General features: G+C 33.8%; 2 protein-coding genes across 4 annotated transcripts; both read right to left on the reverse strand.

Annotated features, from left to right (window-relative positions):
- Window positions 1–7,802: 7,802 nt before the first annotated feature.
- LOC138179911 (CBP80/20-dependent translation initiation factor) lies at window positions 7,803–16,398 on the reverse strand. Of its 3 annotated transcripts, none has more exons than XM_069113177.1 (11): window positions 15,955–16,398; window positions 15,074–15,291; window positions 14,590–14,700; window positions 12,017–12,152; window positions 11,815–11,914; window positions 10,993–11,224; window positions 10,339–10,570; window positions 10,115–10,233; window positions 9,792–9,935; window positions 9,445–9,573; window positions 7,803–8,811 (listed from the first exon to the last, which is right to left on the reverse strand). In XM_069113177.1, exons 3-11 carry the CDS (start codon window positions 14,635–14,637, stop codon window positions 8,581–8,583), a joined length of 1,371 nt encoding a protein of 456 aa, XP_068969278.1. In that variant the 5' UTR covers window positions 14,638–14,700; window positions 15,074–15,291; window positions 15,955–16,398; the 3' UTR covers window positions 7,803–8,580. The 3 variants fall into 3 exon arrangements, with proteins under 3 accessions (XP_068969278.1, XP_068969276.1, XP_068969279.1); XM_069113175.1 differs by having other exon boundaries at window positions 15,758–16,398; XM_069113178.1 differs by lacking the exons at window positions 14,590–14,700; window positions 15,074–15,291; window positions 15,955–16,398 and adding an exon at window positions 12,776–13,040.
- Window positions 16,399–17,175: 777 nt separating this feature from the next.
- Window positions 17,176–23,441, reverse strand: LOC138179912 (ribosomal protein S6 kinase beta-1). The gene is made up of 12 exons (XM_069113179.1): window positions 23,048–23,441; window positions 22,909–22,949; window positions 22,624–22,798; window positions 22,029–22,112; window positions 21,696–21,829; window positions 21,548–21,610; window positions 21,314–21,442; window positions 21,137–21,227; window positions 20,953–21,069; window positions 20,611–20,850; window positions 20,376–20,527; window positions 17,176–20,272 (listed from the first exon to the last, which is right to left on the reverse strand). Exons 1-12 carry the CDS (start codon window positions 23,132–23,134, stop codon window positions 20,215–20,217), a joined length of 1,371 nt encoding a protein of 456 aa, XP_068969280.1. The 5' UTR covers window positions 23,135–23,441; the 3' UTR covers window positions 17,176–20,214.
- Window positions 23,442–23,943: the final 502 nt, after the last annotated feature.

Consider the following 23,943-nt stretch of genomic DNA (forward strand, 5'->3'; position numbering starts at 1 on the left):
AAATACCTTCGATCATTCCTTCTAGAAAAAATTATGAGAAATATGGTCGGGGACCTAGCTAGAGACTCTTACATGTCGATAAATATTATTCTATTAGTCGTATTTCAATTTCCTTAGAAATAACGTCATCTATGAAGAATCACATTCTTTATAAAACATTCTATAAATCTTGGCACATTTACAATACTACTGAAGTGAAATACTGAGTTATTAACAATATTCTTCAAGAAGTAGAAGATATAGAATCACATGTCAAACCAAGCCTGTATTTAATTCCTATTCTTTACATCAAATCAAGTATAATGTAACAGGTGTTTCGTTTTACCAATGAAGGAACAGTTGCAATATCTCGATAATATTACAGATTCTTTGTCTGCTTATGGGAACAGTCGCACAGGTGTGTTCTTTTTCCCTATTTTACACCACCTAAAGTAAATGTTAGACTAGAAAAATGAATAGTTAAGCAACGCTATTCCTCGACATTAGACTTGCTTTGAGATTTTGTAACTTCTATGATACTCATCCTTAAGTAATAGATTATATGTAGACCATGTATTTCAAAATTGAAAAATTGCAGAGTACTCCTAATAACACATTTTTGTTAAGCATTTAAACAGAAAAAGAATTTAAGATATTGAAAAATTGGAAAAATATTTTTAAGTAATGTTAATGGGATAAAATAAAATAAAAATTGAGGGTAATTCTAATGGAGAAAAATTAAGCTTCTCGAAGAAGACACGCACAGAGTGAGTCAACTTGCGAAGAGATCTTGCACTTCTGCAACCGGGCGATTTTTATCGCCCTTGGCACGAATCAGCAAAGGCGATTGCATTTCGAGAAGGAGATCAGACAGGCATATTCCTTATTAAGAGTATATGTCATGCTAAGCACCGTTCTTCTCTGCTTGACCGCTCCCTTCCAGAAAGCTTCTTCATCTTTTCTATGATGAATCACAGACCGTTTACCAATAGTCTTCAAATTATATGCAATCGCATAGAGAAATACATGTCTTCGTGTCTACCGTTCAGTATATCCTTTGTTCTACTACCTGAAATTAAAACCGTCATTACTATACAAACAAGGCTGAAAAGCGATTAACGAGTTGAAACAAAAAAGAATCGTGCACCTGTATTTTAATTTAAGTAATTCACATGCGCTACTTTGCTCAAGTATCGTGTGATCGATATTGTGTAATATGTACAGAAACAAAATCATTCGATTTCGAATTTTAATGCACCCAGGATACACCGTTAGGTACAATAACATTTTACATTTTTTTATTCATCATTTACTCCACAAGCTTAAGAAAAGAAAACCATATAACGATCATCATTATCGCAAACGTTCAGATCGCTCCACGTAAGGGTCGTTTTTTGTAAATTGTATCGTTCGACAAGTTCGACGGTAATTTTTATCATTTTTTGATTCGATTCGTCTCTTCTTATTCTTCATTTTTACTTTTTTTAAGGTACTTCGTGTATAGCATCGTATTCACGGAAAAAGTTGAGGAAAATTCGAAATAGAATATGTCTATCAAAGATCGTGATCATCCATGTTCTTCGTTTCTCCAAAGATGACGTACTCTCTGCAAATATCGGCCCCGTAAAATCATTCGTCGCTTCGTTACGCATATACATGCCTAATTCTTAAGGTCCCCGTTCAACCGTGAACCTTAACCTGTCCTTTGAATCCCTCAGATCTTGCGATGTTCGCGGGATAATTCGGATAAACAACGCACTGGTTTCGACTGACCCTGATTTCCTAACCTATTGACTTACTAACGCAGTAATTTCTAATTCGAACCGTTAGAAAACGCGTCTATCATCGCGTCGATGGATTATGGACATCCAAGAATTCGTTTGAACAAAACGACTGTGAATAACATCGACCGCGAATTGCAACATCTCTCACAGAGAAGCGCAATACCGATCATCGTAAATCATTTTTTGCAAAATCGCACGAGGCACAATCATTCTTTGTGGCAACAACGAGATCACGGTCATTCGCATCTTGCAAAGCTGACGCATTGGCCACCTATAATCGCCTGAACATTAACAAAGATTTTGCAAGAACGCGTCACAGACAGCTTCCTAGTTGCATTTTGGAACCATTTATTACGCATTCAAGACGCTACGTTACTTTTTTTTTATAATGTTTATTAAGCCAAGGATACAATTTTCGTTACATTTTGATATTCAAATAAACTGTGAATTTTGGTAATGGTGTGCTAGGCAAAAGTACCGATACGCGACGGTACGACGTAGCCATACTATATTATGTGTCGGTGTTTTACAATTTTTTTGTGATTTTTGTCTATTCTTTGGATTTAAGCCGCTGGGGGGCGGAGCTTTTATGTAATTTTGTTCTTGCTTGATTTTTTTTTGTCCTGAAACTTGGTCGCAAAACAGGACTTATCGGTAATTTACATTTTGGCGCTGAATGCCTTTGGAGGGGATAATAGGGAGGGGGCGGGGGAGGGGGATGTCAAATAGGTTTATTTACAATATTTACATATTATTTACAATTACACCTGTGTTATGCGGTGTCAGAGATGTGTTCTGTCGGTTTACTGGTTTTCTCTCTTGTTTTATTTTGGATTTGAAATCCACCAATATTTCTTTGTGTTTTTTCTGTGTTTGTCTTTAGCGTCTTTCAGAGGGAGGGCCATGTTGTATCTCCACCTAGTGTCTGCGGTTTGTCCGTTTAAGTTTTCTTCGTAGAGTATGGTTTTGGTTCCTATTTTTCTTTTTATGTGGTATATTACTGGGATGTTATTTTGATCCTGGAGGTAGTTTTTTTCGTCTAAGTAGATGAACGCTTCTGGTGGGATGTAGCCTGTTGCCAGAGTGTTTTTGTAGTATGAGTCATTTGGGAGTAGGCAACTGAAGATTAGGCTGTTTTCTTGAATTTTTGCAGCTTGTGCGAAGTGGTTTCTTGTTACTTTTAATATGTGACAGTCTATGCGGTGAATGTTGGCTAGGTCGTATATTGTTTTGTTTTTAACATATTTTTTGAATCCGCTGTGTTCGGATCTGTAAGTATTCAGGCAAGCTCTGATGCATTTCCTTTCGAATCTGCGAATTTTTTCCATTTGGGAGGCTGATATGTTGTACCAGATTGGGCAGCCGTATGTTATAATAGGTCTGATTAGTGCTTGATAGCACAGTATTTTTACTTGACTGTTGAGATGTTTAGAGTAAAATAATCTTTTTACTCTCCAAAATGCTTTGCTGGCTTTGGAGAGTTGGATTTGAATGTGCTGCTTGTAGCTTAGTTTATCGTCTATGTTTATACCTAGGTATTTAACGCAGTTTTTATGCGGTATGGGTTCCCCTTCGTTTGCTTTTTCCCTAAGCTGAAATTTTTTGCAGTGTTCCCTTTCTATTGGACCGATTTTGCTTGACTTGGGTCTAAATAGTATTGTCTCACATTTGTTTGTGTTTATTTTTAGCTTCCATGTGTTGTAATAATCGTTAATTTTTTCAAAGAGTTCTTGTAATTCTGTTTTTATTCTCGTGGTTTTGTGGCCTGTTACGTAGATGATTAGGTCATCTGCGAAGGCTATGGAGCGTTTATGGGTGGATGTATTGAGATTAAAGAGGTTTAGTAAGTCACTATTGTAAATATTGAAAAGTAGCGGGGAGTTTACTGTGCCTTGTTGCAGACCGTTTTTTATGGAGAATTCTTTGCTGGATGTGTGTGATCCTTCAGTCATTACGAAAGTTCTGCTTGTGATCATGTCCCAAACTATTTTAATTAGGTATTTGGGGAAATTTTTCTTGATTAATTTGTATATGAGACCTGGGATCCAGACTGTGTCGAAGGCTTTTTCGAGGTCTATTAGGCAGGCGGCTACTCGTTGTTTTGCGTTTAGCGCCCAGCAGATGTCCGACGTAAGTTTGTTTATTGCGTGAATTGTGGAGTGTTTGTGTCGGAAGCCAAATTGATTTTCTGGGATTATGTCATTTTTTGAGCAGAAGGAGGTGAGGGGGTTGTTTATGGTTATTTCAAATACCTTGCTTATGTTGGGGAGGAGACTTATGGGTCGTAGGTTTGCGGGTGATGAGCCGTCTTTATCTTTTTTTGTTATCGCTATCAGTTTGGCTTTTTTCCATTTTTTGGGGAAATATGTGTTGTTTAGCGCATTGTTGAAGAGTACTGTGTAGTACCATTTTATTTTGTTCGGTAGGTGCTTGAGTAGGATGTTTGGGATGCCGTCGAAGCCGGAGGATTTTTTGTTGTTTAGTTTGGAGAATATTTTGTTTAGTTGATTGTAGTTTGTGAAGTAGTTTATTTCTGGTTCCGGTTGTTTGGGGTTGTCTGCGGTGTTTTCGTTTGAGAATGTGCTGACTGTTTTGTTTAGCGTTATGTCTTGTTCCATTTCGTTTCTGAGTTTGTATGTTTCGGCGGTGATAATTCTGTTTAGTTGTTCACGGCCCATGTGTTCGTTTTGTGTGTGTGTTTTGGAAAAATGGGTGCCGATAATGTCTAGTTTTTCTGTTGATTTGGCTATTATGAAGTTACCCTCGGTGTCTCTGGTGGTGTTGCGTATCGATAAACCTGCTTCTTGGATGAGGGAAGCTTTTTCTGGGGGCAATTTGAGAGGTGGGATGGGGTTTTGTCCTTTTGGCCTGAAGATTTGATTTATTTGTGGAAACATGTTGGCTGTGTCGTTTTTGGAGATGTTTTTTATTTTGTTTGTCCAGTGATGGTTTATGGAGCTTGCGAATTCTTGTTTCAGTTGTGTTTTTATTTCGTATAGAAGGTACTTTAGAAATTCTAATTCTTCTCTTTTGTTATAAGAATAGTTGAATTTTATATTGTTTACTTTGGAGAGTATGTAGCTTTTGTCTCGTTGTAGTTCTTTTATTTTGTTGTTGATATAGGGCTTGCATGAATTTTCTTGTTTTACGATTGGCACGGATTTTTGGAGAGCGATTTGTGTATGTTTTTCTATTTCTTCTAGGAATGAGTCGATTTGACTGTTAGTTAGATTGGCGTTGTTGTAGATCTTTAGGTCGCAGTTCTGTTCGAGTATGTTTTGGAATTTTTTCCAATCGGTCTTTTTGTAATTGTACCTGGGTGCCTCGGTCTGTATTTCGAGTGTTAGGAGGTCCGATGTATCCTTTTTTATGTGGAATACTAGGGCGCTATGGTCACTGTCATAGGATAAGGTTTTTAGGGTGTTGTTTGGGCGTAGGTCTTGAAACTTTAGCCTCGCATCTGCTAAGCATATGTCCAGGTATGAGCCTCCTTTTGGGTAAGAGGGTAGTTCGGAGCTGTATAAGATTGTTTTGAAGTGAATGCTTCTGTTGTCTAGCCAGTTTCTAATGAAGTTGCCTCTCGTGTTGTTTATTTCGTTTTTCCAGCTGGTGTGTTTTGCGTTAAGGTCGCCTGCTATTATATAGAAGTTTTCTGGCTTGTTGAGCTGTAGGAGCTCGAAGAGTTTATTGAATTCTTCGCTAAATTCCTTCCGGTTTCCATAGGTTGCGTAGGCTGCAGTGACAAATAGGTTTTCCTTATCGCTTATTTTTATTTTTATGATCGTTGTTTCTAGGATTTTGAAACTTGTTATTTTGTCATTTAGAATTGTTTCGTGTTTTATGGGGTTTCTTATGAGGATTGCTGTTCCTCCTCCTTGGCTGGCGTTCGGTCTGTCTTGTCTTATCATGGAGTAATTTTTGAAGTGTACTTTGTGTCTTTTATTTAGTTTTGTTTCTGAGATGAGTACGATGTCGGGGGTTTCTTTATTTATTAGGGTTAGCATACTGTATCTTTTTTGATTTGAGATTAGGGAGTTGGCATTTATTGCAATTATTTTCAGATCTTTTAAGTTTAATTTATTTGTTTTTTGCTGTGTTTGTGGGTTTTGAGGTTTATGGATATTTGTCATACGCGATATTTAAAGCCTTGTAGATGGTGTCGAACCTTTCTTCATGTATTGCTAGTGTTGTTTTTATGGCGTTTAATTGCATTTGCTGTTCTTTTAGCGCTTGGAGTATGCTTTTTTTGAAGTCTTCAAAGTAGTTTATGTTTAGTTGGGGGGTGTTGTCGGTTTTAGGTGGGTATAGGCCTGGGAGCGGATGATATGAATTTGTTTTTGGGGGTATGTCTTCGGGTGTTTTATTTTTTATTATTTGCCGTTTCACTATGTCTGAGAACTTTAGTTCTGGGACGTATTTACGGCTGATTTGGGCAATTCGTTCTGCTTTTGTTTCTTTGTCATTTTTTATTTTTTTTGTTAAGTTTTTACGAAGTTCTACGAGTTTGGGACACCCCTTGTATGACGCTGGGTGTCCGTAATTTTTGCAGGTTACGCAGAATATTTTGTCGTTAGTGACTGCGTCTTCTTTCTTTATTCTACAGTCGCCTGGGCCATGGGGCTCTGTGCATTTTACACAGCGATAGTGTAGGTTGCAGTTTTGTGCAGAGTGCCCTAGTCGTTGGCATTTATGACATTGGATTATGTCATCCTTTCTTTTTATTATTTTTTCCCATTTTATCTTAAAATAGTTAAAATGGTTAATTTTTAATAAGTTGCTTATATTGCTGTGAGGGGATAGTTGGATTATATAGATTGGGAGCAGTATGTTATTCTCCCTTGATCTTTTTGTCGTGAATCGCGAGACTTTCGTAAATTGTACGTCGTTTATTTGTAGAGATTGTAGGTCTGTCAGTATTTCTGTTTCGGTATAACTGTTGTCTAGTCCTTTTAGTAAGTATGTGTGGTGTTTTTCTGTTTTGGGTGTGTAGGTGTAGTATGTTGTGTTTGCTGCTCTGAGTGTTTCTTTGGCTTTGTGAAAGTCGGCTATGTTTCGTAGGTATAGTGCATGTTTACCTGTGTGAACCCTTTTGATGTGGAAATTTTTAATGTTTGTTACTTCTTCCATGAGGGCTACAGTATCTTTCGGGTTCTGGTTTGTGATGACTATGGGTGGAGGTTTGATTTCCTTTGTAGCGGTAGGGGCGTTCGTATGTTCATCCGCGGTGTGTTTGCTGGGGTGTCCGATTGGTGTCCGGATCCCCTTTGGCGATGCTGTTGGCGCTGGGCCTCCGGGCATGTTCGTTGAGGCCTGTCGCCTCTCCGGTGATGGGAATCTTGACGTCGGGGTGGGTCTGTGTTGACCCATTTTGACTCTTAATAAGTCGTTTTTTTTTCTTATTTGCTCTAAGGTTGAGCACGGTGTTGGGTAATTTGTTGCCTCTTGTTGGGGCTGAGATACTTGTTCGATTTGCAATAGGTCGAATCTATTGCTGGTTGCGATCGCTGGGTGTGGGGTTCCTCTTATGGGCCTCATGGTTGCGAATTCTGTCGCTTTTTCTACTTGCGTGCGGCGAATTTCTTCGTTTATGTTCACGCGACTTTTTGACCTGGCAATCAGGTTTGGTTGTGGGTTGAGTTTCCGCGTCTTTTGCGCGGAAAGTCCAACGCTGTTGCAGATTTCTATAATTGCTTTCTGAGTATCTATTTTTCTTTTTATCGAATGTTTTTTCGTTAGATCTAGGGCGGATTCCATTTTCTTGCTTTTTGCTTCATTTTCGGTGGATCCTATTTTTTTATATACCTTAATTTTGTTGTTTTTTTTTTTTTGTTTTACGGCGAAGATGTCACTGAAATGTTTTTCACTGTTTGACACTTTTTTTTTTTTCCTTTCCACTTTTTGTCACTTTTTTTTTTTTTTTTTTTTTTATTTGGGAGCGTTAGTTCGTTTTGACGCGCACACTGTTAGGGCCCAAGCCTGATGTCCCTTTCCGGGCTGAGAGGTCCGTCCTGCTCGGAGGTTTACGGTCAACTGGGACGCTACGTTACAATCGTGTAAATAAACTAATGTTCTTAACCACTTGCACTGGTAATTGATCGATAGGCGTTCTTAACACAGCCAACCATAACAATCGACAGCGAGCTAGTACTTAGGATCATTTGTATAAAACCTTATAATGTGTGCACTTAATATGGTTGTAATACGATTGATTAATAACATTATTTTCGCTGTGAATTTCAATTTTGAAATATAAATAGAGAAAAATCGAACAACGTGTTATGTATATCCTTTTCCCATTTAAGATATTTAAGTAGTGATGTGCATAACACATTATTCTAGCGCAAATGGTTAATAGGACTTAAAATTATTAGAGGGTTATCAACATTGCATAAGTTACTATACGAACTAAATATTGAAAAAGAATCTATAATATCAAATATTATAGCGTCTCACAATACCCCAACTTCTCCTTTAATTGTAAGATCCTCTAATAAATTTAAGCGATATAATTGTTTTAAAAAAACAACCAACATTCAAAAGCTATGCCACTATCCATAAATTAATATTTCCATGATAATGGGACATGTAAAACCAATAGACGAGCAACGTTGCTCCAGGCTGTCACCTTCAAACAGCTTCTTACGCCCTGCAGCCTCCACTGACAGCATTCGTTTCCTTTTTATTCGCGTGGTCCATACAGTTTGCATGTGTTCAATTACAAGTAATTCTGTTGACGGAATCACACGCACGTTACAAGTCTACACGTATCCACACAGAAAACCAACGAACGGACGGAAGGATCAAGAGGGCGAGAACATCATTTCGAGGTCGATCCAGGATAATAATAAACGACTGCCGGTGCTGGGAGCTGCCAATGCGCGGCGTGAAGTTCAATCAGTTGTAAAAGGGTCTTCCTGACTGAAGGTAGTATTGTATCTTCCGCGAGAAAAGCGTCTCTTAAACTTCCAAGCAATTGCTGCAACTGGGCAGGTAATTCAGTGTCCAGGTCTTTACCGATGCAGGTTAGGATGAAGAACAGACAGTCAGTCTTTAACACGAAAGGAAATAATTACTTTCTTGTCATGTTATTTAATATAACTATGTTAATGTAAATCTAATATATGTCGTAGGTCATTCCATAAGTATGTAATTACATGTCATGGATTGAGAATCATGGTGGTGTAAAGCAAGATTTTGAGAATCTATTTAATTATATATTTCAACTTTTAAAAGTGTTGTCCCTTTAATTTCATAATCACAATTCATATGATTAAACATTAATTTAATTTCAAAATTCAGTTATATCTTTTTAATACGTTTTTATGAAAAAGCATAATAATGATTCTTTATGAAAAACAATAATGAACTGATCTGCATTATTACGAATCTTACTTCATATGTACTTACATTCGAAACATGAAATTTATTTTTCTAGACAATTTTTTAATGTAAGAATTATTTTTAAAAAATTTGTAAATAAAGAATCTGTAACAACTTCATTTAAAGATTTTCTATACATAATTAATCTATTAAGAAAGTACGCTAAATCGTATATAAATTATTTTGAGTAAATATAATATGATGTTTCAAGGAAGCTACACAGATCTTAGAGTTTTGTATAAAAAAGCAAGAATTCATACGAATCAATCTAATATTTGTATTGGTGCTATGTTGAACCTACCTCAGCCAAAGAATTTACAACTGGAGGCTGTAAGCAATCTTGGCAACACTTCCAAAGCAGTGTGAGAAGAACACGTCCGGGAGGAACGCCCTCCTGTTGTGTCTTTAACTGAAGTTGCCTCCGTTTTAGCTGTAACCAAAATCATGCATATGTATGAGGATACATAGATATGTGCGCCAATCATTTTGAGTCACGATATGGCAAAAAGTAAGTTTGGTTCGACATAGGTAGTATTGCAGAACGTAATTATCAATTGCACAATCACTTACAGATCATTCCACTGTATTATAGACTTCGATGAGTCAAGTATTTATCACAAATTGTTTTACGAGACAAATTAATTCTACCTGACAATACATCTCGTTCAAAAAAGTCATGAAGGCGGAGTAACGATGATAGTTGGAGCCGTCGTAGAGTATTTTAACTCGGTCTTGATACCATTGCTGACACGTGTTTAATAAGGATTCCAAAAAAGTTTCCTTTGTTTCTTTCTGCATCACAAAATATTCCATCATGAGTTTTTTTCATAATTTTATCATTTCATGGCATAATAATAATAGAGATATAAATAATAAATATTTCATGCAAGTTATGAAAACAGAATGTTCCAATTTATATGCTTGACACTGTACACATTCTAATATTAAATTATAATTCAACGAATAATGACCTCTATAATAGTGATGCAAATCTTCGCTGCTGGTTCAGCATACTTTCGGTTCTCGACCACCCTTTCCAGTATATGTCGCACGAGTTCCATTAGAGTTCGAGCATTTAATAGATTTGGATCTAAATAAAAAAAAATTATAATTAACCAGTGTCTAAATTGTAATTAACAAATATTATTCCTCGCCCTCAAAACATAAAGTTATTATATTTAATATTTATCGTTACCTTCTATAGCTCTCAGAAGCGTGTCCTGAATCACAGATGGAAATTTTCCCAATTCAGACGCGTCTGAAATATTCACCGCCTTCGCGGCCAACACGTCGGCTGCATTCAAGCTTTTCGATCGTTTCAGTCCATAAGTAGAAACAAAGGATAACGATTTTGTGAGCCTAGCAGGTTTTGCTGCATTCGCTTTGACATCGTTTTGATCTACGTTGAAGTGGACCCTACCCGAGCCCTGTTTTACAAAATGTATTTAGTACGCGATACTTTCACGTTCATCCTACGCGCGCTTACATTCCATTCTACAAGGTTTTTCACAGGTTTTAAAACACGCAAAGCTAAACAGCTTAGATCATAATATAAAATAAAATGATTTTGAATAATACATTACATCTATATTAAAATTAATCTTTTTATAACAAGAAAATACTGAAAAATAAATGCTTAATACTTGTCGTCTCCCGTAGTATTCTGTTTTTCTAATATTTTTCATTTCACCTTTGCTAATAGGTATTTATTTTTATATAACTTCATTTCTTTCATATCTCTTCTAATATTTTGAGTATTTCCTTTTTTTTACATCTTATCCATGTTCTATCAATCGATGATTGATATAATTTGATAAATAGATGATTACATGTAATATACTTCCATTACATGTAATATATTTCCACTTGATGCTGAGGTATCGAGCGGATGTGACTGTCGTAATGCAGATCCCGTCGAATGGTGACCGCTCTGAGAGTGACGAGATGTCTGATGATGATGTTGCTGAAAGGTATGTTGTATTTGTTGTTGCTGCTGAGCATAAAGATACCGATGCACGTTGCCACTCGACTTGCTGTGTTGCAAATAATACGGAGATCGCTCTGAAGCATTTGTCCGAGACCTGAATCAAGATCATTAATCGCCGATCATTTAAATAGATAGCAAAACGCTGAACTGAAATTATTGTTTTTTTTATTAAGCACACATAGGTCGCAATAAGACAGTGTAACACTTGTCTATATTTCTGACGTAATATCGTTTAACATTATAAGTATTATCAAAATGCCATTGCAACACGCTGAAACAATCCTGCACTCTATCTTTCACTTCGAACGTTGATCCGAATACTAATCTACAATATTTAGATTTCGTAAGACGCTTCGAAAAATGAATCTGGTTTCGAAATTACTTTCAACTCTTTTTACTTCTCTGTTAGAAAGGTATTTTGTTTAAAACATACACAATGCACGTATCTTTTCTTTCTTTTTAGATAAAATGTCAATATTTAATAATCAGATTACAATTTATTATTTTCTTAATGTCAAGATAAAATCTATTTCTAATGAATATCTTTTAATTGATCTTTTCTCTAGAAATTGCTTTAATAATAAATCTACTTGCAAGAAATTCGTCTTGGCTTTCTACACATTCTTCAAGCATTCTCGATACGTCGACCTAGTCTTAGGTATTCCATAAGTAGTTTATACTCACTTAGAAGGATGCGAATCGTTCTGCTTCATAGTGAACTCCTTGGCATGCACGTTTAATCGTGGATTAGTCGTGTTCGCCGTAGTTCCTTCCGTTCTTCCTCCTAAAAAAATATGTCAAAGCTTAGAAAAATTCTTTGATTTTCTTAAAAATAAAATGATATTTAAAAGGTGATATAATAAAATAAAAACTGTAAAATATGAACCTGGAGGACGATAAATTTCCAAGGAAGGTTTACTTTTTAACGTGGTTACGTTATTATTGTTGTTGTTATTATTATTATTATTATTACTGCTATGATTATTATTGTTAGTTCCTTTCTGTGGAACTGCATCCCTCATCTGCAAGATTAAACAACAAATTAATTTCAAGTAGCTGTGCAAAAGAATGTGACAATGATTGTTTACAGGCAACTGTATATAGTGTTCTAAATTGATTTCTCTAATAATAGAAGGACAGCCATACTTTATATTAAAATTTTTCTAATCCTGTCGATACCATTATATCTATGCATTGCTATATCGTTTTTTATCCCCTATGAAAATTTAATTAGAGGCAAACGAACTATAGTGATGGTTAATCCCAACTTGTAAACAATTTATTGTAACAAATGTTCAAACAAACCTCTCAAAATCTATCACAAAATATTCTCAATAAATTAACATACAGATTAAATATAAAAACAGCAATTATTCTAAAGAATTTCTTCACATTATATTTATTACCTAATTCATTCAAACATCTAATTCCTATACATAAATAATTATAATAAAATTGAAAACATAGAAGAATATGATTCTGCCTCGGAAATAAAGCAATCTCTAGAAACATTTCAGAATGTTCTCTACTTCTCAAAACGTGTAGATTAAAAAAGAAAACGTGCTTGCAACAAAGAGACTCTGATTGTACATGTCGCTTCGGTGGACGAAAAGACGCAGTACCGAAACAAACAGGGGAAACTCACAGTGGAAAGCGTGTGAGAATCATCATCGTTTCCAAGGGCGTCGAGAGAGCGTCGGATGGATATCCTTGTCGCGGTAGGGTGGCAGTGACTGCGGGAACGGCGAACTTGCCGGCAACACGAGCAGTAACTACTGGCCGTCTATCAATTGACACGTGACATGCGAAAAATCACGCGGTTTTCTCGCGTTTTCTCGTCGAATTTTCTTCCAGCTTTTTCCGCGTTGTCGTTCGACCGCGCGTTGATACAGCCGACTCTGATGACTGTCGACTAATAATAGACAGCACGGCCACGAGCGAGCGAGCGAAACGAACCAGCGAATATACAGCCACACGATACGAGCTTACATACGTATTAATGCGCGCTGCACCGCGCTAACAGTGGACTGAAATATCCGACGAGAGTCATCCTCGGCTTCGTGTCGACGAAACACGCTTTTAGGGTGGATCCGAAAATTGTCGAACGCGGACGTCCACGGTTCTTCTCGATGAACTACCGCGTGTTCTCTCGCCTCTTCGAAGTAGAAAGTGATGGAAGTCGCTCTGAAGAGTATGAGTGAAAATAAATGAATATGAAGTCTGAATTAATGATAATGATTAGACTTTATATTTTAATGTGCACATCGATGAAGTTGTCATATAATTTATGTTATAACTTACTGTGTTTAATGTCTCATTTATGTTTTCTGGATCGTCGAATACAGTAAAATATCAGTTATCTGATTGATTGTTTGGATTTTAGATTCATTAGATTTCATATTATATTTTTATGTGTATAAGGAAGTTATCGTCTAATTTGTACCAAAATTTACCGTGTTTAATATCTCATTTGCTTTATGTTTCCCTTTGTGTAAAAGTTTTATCTAATGATTTTGTAAATATTTTAGTTGTTTATTGTATTGAGAAAATCTTGGAGACCTGACGCGATTGGAATGGTTGGTATTACAGGAATTTAGGAATCCTCGCGTTCTGTATGTCGTAGTGAACCCAAAGTAGCTCGAGTGGTGAATTTCTTAGAATTAGATTACACTCTATTCGCGCCAAGAATTTTTTTACTCAAGTGTATGCAGAATGTGTTTTCTCGTGACAGTGATTAGAACAAAAATATAAATCAGTACAAAACTATAAATCGGCAATCATCGGAAGATCATAGGAATATTATTAAAAATTCATTTTAATAATCTTAAACTGATTTTATAATCTTAAAAAGAAACTTTTTGATTCGTATTATTCATCAGTTATCGTATAATTCAGTGTGTAAAATTACATAGAGTAGTAGTGAATCAAGAGTTCAGTGGTTATAACGAAAATAGTAATAGTAGATTATATATCGGTAAAATTTATGATAATACTACTAGCGATATAATTGGACACTGTTTTAATGAAAAATGGAATGAATGAATAATGAATGACACGAACTAGATAATACATAAGTGAAGATATATTATATCCAAGTTTATTCAAACCTGCTAATTTTTTCTTAATTAATCATAATTTTTTTATTGCAGTGCATTAACGTATGCAAATACATAGCAATGCATTACATTTTGTCTCCTTTATTTTTCGCAGACAGTTATTATTATTAAGGATTGTATAACAGAAAATTATGTAAACGTAATTAACTTCGATTAAAAATTGAATCGAAAACGTGCGACACGTTTTGGCATCGGTTCTATTTCCGTTTGCGTCTGAAATATCTATGACTAACGCAGTATGCTGCAAATGTATTCACCATTCTTAGGCAAACAACATATACACTAGGCTGTCCTCCGTTTTCCGCGAATCTTCATCTTAGTCCGCTTCCATTAATTAACTTACCTTTGACGCTTCTTCTTTCGTGTGGGACAAGCGTGCAACGCGTACCATCTTCGACAGCAATTATTTGATTACAACGGTTGAGAAGATCAACGAGCTTCTGCACCAATTACACTATACGTTTCAACAAATACTTTATTATTACACCTTCTTCTATACTCAATTCCTATTATGATATTAAAATATTAAAAAAGAGAACAAAAATTGATTGTAAAATAATTATTAAATAATAAAATAAGATAATCATTCGTAAAGTAATAAAAATCTAAAGTTTAATACAAATGTAACTTTAATAGTAATCTAACCTTAATAAAAACCTAAAATTATAAATTTTTTAATGCCTATTTTTCAGTTAAATTAATGAAGTAAAATTTCAAGATTTCAAAATTCACAATTTTTGTAATCAAGATACATTGTACTTTCGAAATAGATACCCGATGATGTAGTCAATGAAAATTTATGAATTGAGTTTAAGATTTTTACTAACCTGTATTATAATACATCGCAAAACAAGGAAGACTTGTTGTAATTACTTCAAATTTGAAAAAACAGCTTCGAAGTATTGAATGATTCGTTGAAAAGTTTCGAGATAATCGTTCGTTCGGTTAGAATTTCGTTTTACCGGCGCAGAGGACCGGAAGTGAGCCGCGGCACTGACGTCGTTCTCGATGCTGGCACTCGATCAACCGATTCGAGACCGCGAACCTGTATTCAAATTATCGTGATGAATCATCCTTGTTTCTTTGCAATTATACCATCACCCTGAGCACGCCTTTATATTTATTTATGACGTAATTAAATCAATTTAGTGCTTTACTGTTTTTTTCAAATTTTGCTAGAATTCTGATTTGATTAACAATATAAATAAAATAACAATATAGGTAATAATAGACAAAAAGTAAATAGAAAATAATATAAATAAAAAAGAAAAAATAATATAAAATTTTTCGATATCTATATATATTCGGTATCTAAATTTAATATATCTAATTAAGTTTCTCTAGAACTTTTCAGATACTAAAACCATCACTCTTCATTCATTAAAAAAATACTTCCTCTTTTTGTAATCCGACTTCTGCGCAGTTAGCTTATTTCAATAGGCATTCAATTTATTTTCTTTTCATTAGAGCCGTAATTCAGTTCAGTGTAAGTAAAGAGAGGAAACACAAACCTCTAATTCAGATAATAGACGCTTCATATATACACCAAATAAAAACCATTATTTCACACTCTATACACTATAATAATTATATTTCTCTTTTTACAGTTTGACTTCGTTTGGAAAGATTCGAGTTTAAAAATTGTATTTTAAAAAATTCAGGCTAGACCCACACTCGAATAAAATTATGAATCATTAATTTAAGCTACCAATAAATTTAACGATTTATGTTTAATGTTTAACAACACTTGGGACATTTTATAGAGATCACTAATACGAATTTTTTTATTCAATGATTTTCGAGACCAACATCGATGCGAATATGCTCGGCGACTAGAATTGCGACGTATGTACACCATCGATCTTTAACGCACGTTTGTGTGTCGCGTGTTCACGCCTTTCGGATCGTCATGGTTCGCCGAGGACGGAAGGATGAGCGTTTCGAGGCAATGCCATTTACGCGTGCACATGTTGCGACGATTGAGCTGGATCATCTGCGATCCGTAAGGCCGTCCGTGAATCTTCGACCACGCATGGTCGCACCCACGCAAATGATGCTAGTTCTCCATTCTCGTTGCATACACGCATATGCAATACGACATTAGTATGGTACACGTCGTACCTAGTCTGAACGTCCTTTAAACGCAATCAGCTGTTCGGGGATAACACTTTCAGTTTGACAATGGATATAACATGTAACTACAATTATAGTTTATCTATACTCTATATCAACTATAGGAATCTAGACACATTAGTTGACTTTTGGTATCAATATGTGAATTCTGTCAAAATTTATAAATTAATCAATAATTAGAAGTAACACATACTACCTTCATTAAATTAAGATTATTTAACACTTTTAATTTGACGATGGTTACAATCACAGCTATAATAATTTATCTATACTATCCAGAAGAATCCAGGTACTTTGATTGACTGCAAAATATAGCAAGATCACAGGTGGAAAACATGATAAGTCACATTTCCTGTCTTTCATTGAACAGTAAGTTTAAAATTCAATATCTTGTCAAACAATTCTAAGTCAGAATTATTTATATATATATATATATATATATATATATATATATATATTCATTTGGTTTTAGAATTAAATATGTATTTTTGTCACTCAAAGCCAAACAATCAGTAAAAATGGACTTATCATATTTTTCCTGCATGATCTTCATATAAATTGACAGCAAATGAATAATTAGAAGTCGTTAAAATATATATAGTTATATTCAGTAGAATAATTATAAATTAAAATTATATATTAGCTTCAATAATAATATTTTACTATTTACTATACACATTTACTGTTTAAATATCACTGGTTGCATTCCAATAGGAACTCTTTCTATTAATTTAGAAAAATCTTGTTAATCTGACTTATAATTTAAAAATTGAAGAATCTGAATATTTCAAATGTCTTATGTATTTTTGTGTACTATGTTTTGCATTTTCCATAAATGTAGAAACATCTGTCTAATCATAAATAACAAAATAACTGTAGAAAGTTTACATATAAGTTTCTAAAAATTAATTCGATTGTTACATTGTGCTTAAGTTAATAAATTAATCTTAAGTAAGCTTAAGTTCACGTACCTATAATGATTACAAGTAATCTTTTGCCCAGAAATATAAGTGTCAGTAGCAGCAATATCATAATAATGAAATAGTAGCAAAATTAATGTTACAATTGTGTTACTCATGAAATATTTAAATAGTAACAAATTCAAAATAAAGATTTCTTATTCCACTTCTTCCAAGAATAAGAACAAATTGATGAGATATAATATGACAAAAGTATTTCACAAATCATTATATTTATTCATATATATGATTTAGAGGATTACAAACCATGGTAGCAATAAGTCAATTGAAGAATCTATATTTTTTTTAATTGGAAGCATTAAACCATTTATCACTTGATCCGGCCAATGGCTAGTGTTTCGTTTGCACATCATTCGATGATATCTCCTTTTTTTCTTATTTTTTTTAAGCGCTTAACTAATATATATCTTGTGCTTCGTGGGTAACCATAACACGCTTCTTCGTTATTATTATTGTTATTATTATTACATTGAAAATAATATTATGAAAAATAAATCTTAAATTTCTGCTAAATTCGTTTTCGTAATCGTTTTGAATGGCTACGAAAGAACGTAATGTACAGGATTTAAATAGAGTACTATGTGCTACGATAATCGATATTCATTTAAGGTATAAAAATTAGTTATGGTATTCAGGCCGCTTAGAATCCAATCAAATTAAAGGGTATCGAGCACCAAAATCGGTTGTTGCAAAGCATATTTTGTAGAATCTACCTACAAAGTTTCTTATTTTAAACGAGTAATGAAATGTGTTATCATCTTGTTTCGTTTTTCTCTTCGTAAATGTTCTAATACATTCCAAAACGAGATTTCAATCTTATATAATGTTCTTTGTTATCAAAAAACGCATAAAAAATTATAGTACATTATATATGTAGATATGATAATACATTGTGACGCCGTTACTGACGTAATGCTGGTTTTTTTACAGTTATCAATTAAATGCTAATACCTCACTTTATAAATCCGACAGAACGATGTAACGAAACATCAACATCGTTTACACATTTTGTTCTGGTATTTTCTACTATAGAAAAATCCATAAACATTAAACACGATGATCAGCTTATTCGAGCAACTCTGTAGACAGATTCTCGCTTCAACATCGAAAATACATCATTCGATACGTACAGAAAAAGTAGCTTATAAATTATTCTTCGAATACACGCTTTTCTTGTAATACAATACAATTGCGAATAGTATAATCATATATATACGGTATATATATACATTCAATATATATATATACACAATATATATATGCGTTTGTTTGTGTGTATGCATAGTCGAAATGTAATATTCGCAGTGGGAATTTTCTAACATTTCGACCATGTGTGTATATTCGCTATAGTAAATATAGATAAAATTGTAATGCCAAATAGTATGGCCTGTGAACACTTGGGTAGTTTGAAGTTTCTCGGTGAGCGGCCAACAAGTCACTCTAAACACTTATTCTTTACACTATCTCTTTCAAATCTTTACTATTGTGTATCGTGTGTACGTCAAAACCAATATATTAGCTTTCGATAATATATAAATATTTCCGTAACAAATAGATATTTAAATAAATTGCAGTACAATGTCACACTGAACAGCATATAAACACGAGCATTAAATACGAAATATGTTTTGGTAGCGGAAAATCAACATTTCGCAGTAACATTGTTACCATGGTAACTTGCTTTTGTGTTACATTTTTTCGTTAATTACACAAAACTATACAGGAGTCTACTTCCTCCCTTTTTTCTCTAAGGCATTCAAGTGTTTAAATTAATTTTCGTAGAATGAAGAAACAAGGGCTTCTACAAATGGTATTTGTATGTTCAAAGTCTGGAATATAAGTTGCAGAGTTTCAAACTCACACTTTAGGAACTTTCAATTGTACAAATACAATTCCGTTGCAGTATTACGTAAACATTTTTTTTTTCTATGACTATCGTGCAGATGCGTTATTGTTTACATTATTGCCATGGAAACGTTATTACTGCTGAAAATATTTTTGTAAATGAACAATCGGATATAGAATTTTGAGCGGCGGAGCGGTTGTGGCAGCTATGAACCTTCATTATTTAAATCTATCTGTCTTTTATATGTTCTTTCTTTCTTTCCTTTTTTTTTTCTTGAATTAATTACACTTAAGCATGCGTACACCGCAATATTATTACACGCGCCATGTACGGACTTTTAAATATACAAGTATTACAGGATGGTTGAACGTCAAACTTTTGTATTAACAGTATAATTTATGAACCTCTAAAAGTGCTGGAATTTTTCAGTCTGTCGCACTTTGCATAAATGACGTTTGTATGTGCATCTTTTCTTCTCTTTCTATACATATATATATATATATCTGTATATGAATATCCAACCAACCTGCTAATCATATGTACAAAAAACACAATAAAGTGATTACGTATTAACGGATTAATGAAAGGTATGCAGTACTTTGCCTATAATGTATGCGAATAATGCATCTTGTTATAACGTTCAGTACATAGCTAGTAACGACAAAATAAGTAAATAAAACTCTTTCTCTCTTGATTATTTCGTGTTTCAAGAGCTTCTTCACTCATAAATATATATATTTTTTATTACATGCTACCAAATAACTACTGCGTCGCTGCTCTTAAAGCATAATCTTAATTAGTACCTGTACTATAATTAGATTTGATTAAAAAAAAAAAATTAGCTACATTTAACTACTGAACATCCAATGAAGCACTGGATATTGGACCTATCCTTTTGCTACTCCATCTATGTTTTATAAAATCCCTCCCTGAGACACAAGGATTGGTCATGGATATTCAGCAGTTAGGCCGAAATGCTAAGCATTTTTTCACTATAAAAAAGTGGCAGTTAGCCGATTTCGATCATTTCTGTATCTTCTACATTGCCATGTCCAACTCCATTGTGTCTACAAATTTTCACAATCACGGTCATAGAATTGCAATACATAAAAAATTATTTTTAATGAAGTAGATTACAATAAACACATAGATAATAATGTATACGCTTACCTATGATTTTGTACATGATTATTATGTAAATGAAAATGCGTGCCTCTAGGAGAAAAACCACGCATATTGCCCCTACGTGGACTTCTAGCATTTATTACCCGTGGCTGTGAATACATATCCTCTAGTATACTAGGTGCCACATAAGTGAATCCCTGAAAGAAATATAAAAAACTTGTTTGATAATTAAATAAATATCTTTAAAAAGTACTGATATAAAAAATGTCTGAAAACGCACTTGAAATACTCTATTGGCGGATTCACTTAACGTGTATTCCGCGGGGGAATCAATTGGTGCGGATGTTGTAAATTTTTTATCAAACTGTGACACATCATCCTCACTTGTCAATGTTGGTCGAAAAGGCGGTTCTAATTTGCGAGAAATTACGTCATTCCAGTTGATATGCTTGAAGAATTGATGACTTTTTATTTGTTCCGCATCAGACGGCCCAGATCCTAATCTTTGTGCAACTTGCCTCTATAAATATAAAATTACATCTTACTAAATAATATTTTTAATGTAATTACATGTTACTAAATAATTTAGAATAAAGCAATTTTTGTAATTAAGGAAATTAACCTTCAATAATTTTCGTATGAGATCTCTGGAATCAGGTGTTAGATATTGTGGCAGATTTAGTTTACCACGTAAAATTTTTTCAATGGTCTTCTTCCTATTATCAGATGTGAATGGTGGCTAGACATTGAACATACAAATGTTAGGAAGTTTGCTGATTCATTTCAATATCTCTAATAATACTTACTGAACCTGTGAGCATATCATACATCAAAGTTCCAAGACTCCACCAATCTACTGCTTTACCATGTCCACTTCTTGTTAGTATTTCTGGAGCCCTTTTATTAAAGTATATATATATCAATATTAGTGTCACCTGATTGCAAAATTCCATTTGTATCAATAGCTACAAAAATTTTCTTACATATATTCTATAGTACCACAGAATGTGTGTGTGACAGTGCCATCTTGTATATGTTCTTTACATAAACCAAAATCAGTTAGTTTTATATGTCCCTCTGCATCTAATAATATATTTTCTGGTTTTAAATCTCTGAAAATTTATTAAAAGCACAATTAAGTCATAGAAATAATGATACATCATAAAATACATTTAACTACTCTATTTAATTTGACATGCACAGAAACTTTGAAATACCTATAAATAATTCCCTGTAAATGAAGATGTTGCAGGGCCAATATTATTTCGGATAGATAGAAGCTGTAAAAATAGGATTTGCTTAGTTTTCCTTTAAAACTAAATCACAATCAAAGTATGATTATTAAAATGTTATTGTTTCACTTACCAAGCAGTTTCTTCAAGAAAAATGCCTTCATCATTTAAGTGTCTAAATAGTTCACCACCACACATATATTCCAGAATCAGATACAATTTGCCACCAGTTTGAAAAGCATACATAAGGTCTACGATGAAAGGATGCTGCCAGATACAAAGCACATACATATTTTAATGAATTTTTCACGTTGTGGTTTATTAAAAATATAACTAGTACTTATGTATTAAAATGATTATAATGTGATGAATATTGATTAAACATTATTTTTATCTCACAGTATTAACAGATAGCAAATATACAAAAATTGTCTGAATTTTTCAAATACATGTAACTCTGACGTACCTTTACAGCTTCCAATATATTTCTTTCAGCCTTAGTATGTGCAGTATCTTTTTGATTCCTTATAATTGAAGCTTTACGCAAAACCTATTTTTTAAATAAGTGTGTTTAAAATGAAGTAGAGGTAAAATTAACACTGAACATATACATAATATTGAATAAAAAATCAATATATATGAACTATAGTTTTTTTTTAACTTAATAAAATAAACAACAATTTATGTATAAGCTATTACTTTATATTTAAACATAACTATTTCCAGAATAGATATACAATTCCAATAAATAGACATTTTTCTTAATAAAGTTCATAAAAATTCAAAAATACAAATTCAATTATTTATCATAACTCTACTCTTTCAAAGCAATTCATACTTGAAAAAAATACATATATAAAAAAAAATTATAATTATGTAAAAATCTCATGGAAAACAGAGAAAGACAAAGAACTTATATAAGTGGAAAAAAAACAATGAATTAAAATTTTTCGCGAAACAAGATCGATATCTTAATAAAAATATTATTCCATGCGTATCGTATGACATCGATAAGATATCCAATACATAAACAGGAAAGGGAGAAACCAAAATTTTCCTACCTTCATTGCGAAAATTGTCCCACTGTCATTACCCGTAATTTTACGCACTTGAAAGACCTTGCCATAACCACCCTTCCCGATAACTTTGCAAAGTTCGAAATCCTGCGGTCCAGCTCTTTCCCGTCCACGATTTACATTCTGTTCCGATATAGGTACTGTTTCGACACCCTCCGATCTAGCAGGCAATGTGAAAAAAAAATTGTCAGCACCACGAGAAAAACTTTCAGGCACGATAGATAGATATATAATGCATATATACGAAGCGTAAAGGACAAGCTTACTTACTCGGTTATCTCATTCACGTTTGGATTCGCATCGTACTCTTCCTACGTGAAAAGAAAAACGTATAGGACAATGTTATGGTACGTGAAAAGAAAATGACGATAAGGAAATCTGGAGTGCTCGTGTGCAGATGGAGAATTACCTCGCCAATCTCGATAACATCATCATCAGACTCGTCCCTATTTACCGTGTCTGCATCGTGCAATTCGATATCAAAAACTGCTGCCATTCTATGCGCGGCTAAATTAAATCCAACAAGATTTCGCGGCCGTCGAAGGCGAATTATTTCTTTTGTAACAGACAACGATAGCACAACAATATTGTTAGACGATCAAAACCTTGAATTACTACGAACAAGCTGCCCTGTCCCGAGAGCATACCAAACACCCTCGGCCTTACGTGCACTCCGATTGGTTGTGGAACCTCGTCATCGGCATGTTATCGGAGTGGGAGTGTGTATGGTTCGACCAATCGGGCGATCACGTTCAAAATTCTGCAAGGAATTGACAACTACGGAATTCTACAACGCTATTGCCAAATCTTCACGGTGGAATCTTCCGCGGTTCATTTAAACATCGTTGTGTTACTAATTATAAAAGTCGACAATCTACAACAGATTTTTAAAGTTGTACGTTATTCGAATTACAAATACACATAAAACATAGGAAGTGATGAAACATTCAATGCATGAATATATGAACATATTAGTATACGTATAGAAGATACAGTTGTTTACGAAAGTAATCGAACGCTTATAGAAAACTTTGATAAATATATTGTTTGTTAATTTGTCTGTTTTCAAACATTTTAAAATTTCATTAGCTTTGTAATGAAGCTCAGCTAATATGATTATGAATGAAATTTTAAATGAATTTGAAGATAAAATTATATGGTATTATAAGATTAAATTATATATATAAATTAGATGGTATTTAATTTATATACATTCAGTTTACAAAGATATATCAAGTGTACATATGTAATGTAAAAGTATGTAAAGGTATTTAAACGGTCAATTATGTATATATTATGTATATA

The sequence above is a fragment of the Bombus flavifrons genome, chromosome 5 (assembly GCF_040668555.2).
Source record: "Bombus flavifrons isolate JBK064 chromosome 5, iyBomFlav1_principal, whole genome shotgun sequence".
NCBI classification, from domain to species: Eukaryota; Metazoa; Arthropoda; class Insecta; order Hymenoptera; family Apidae; genus Bombus; species Bombus flavifrons.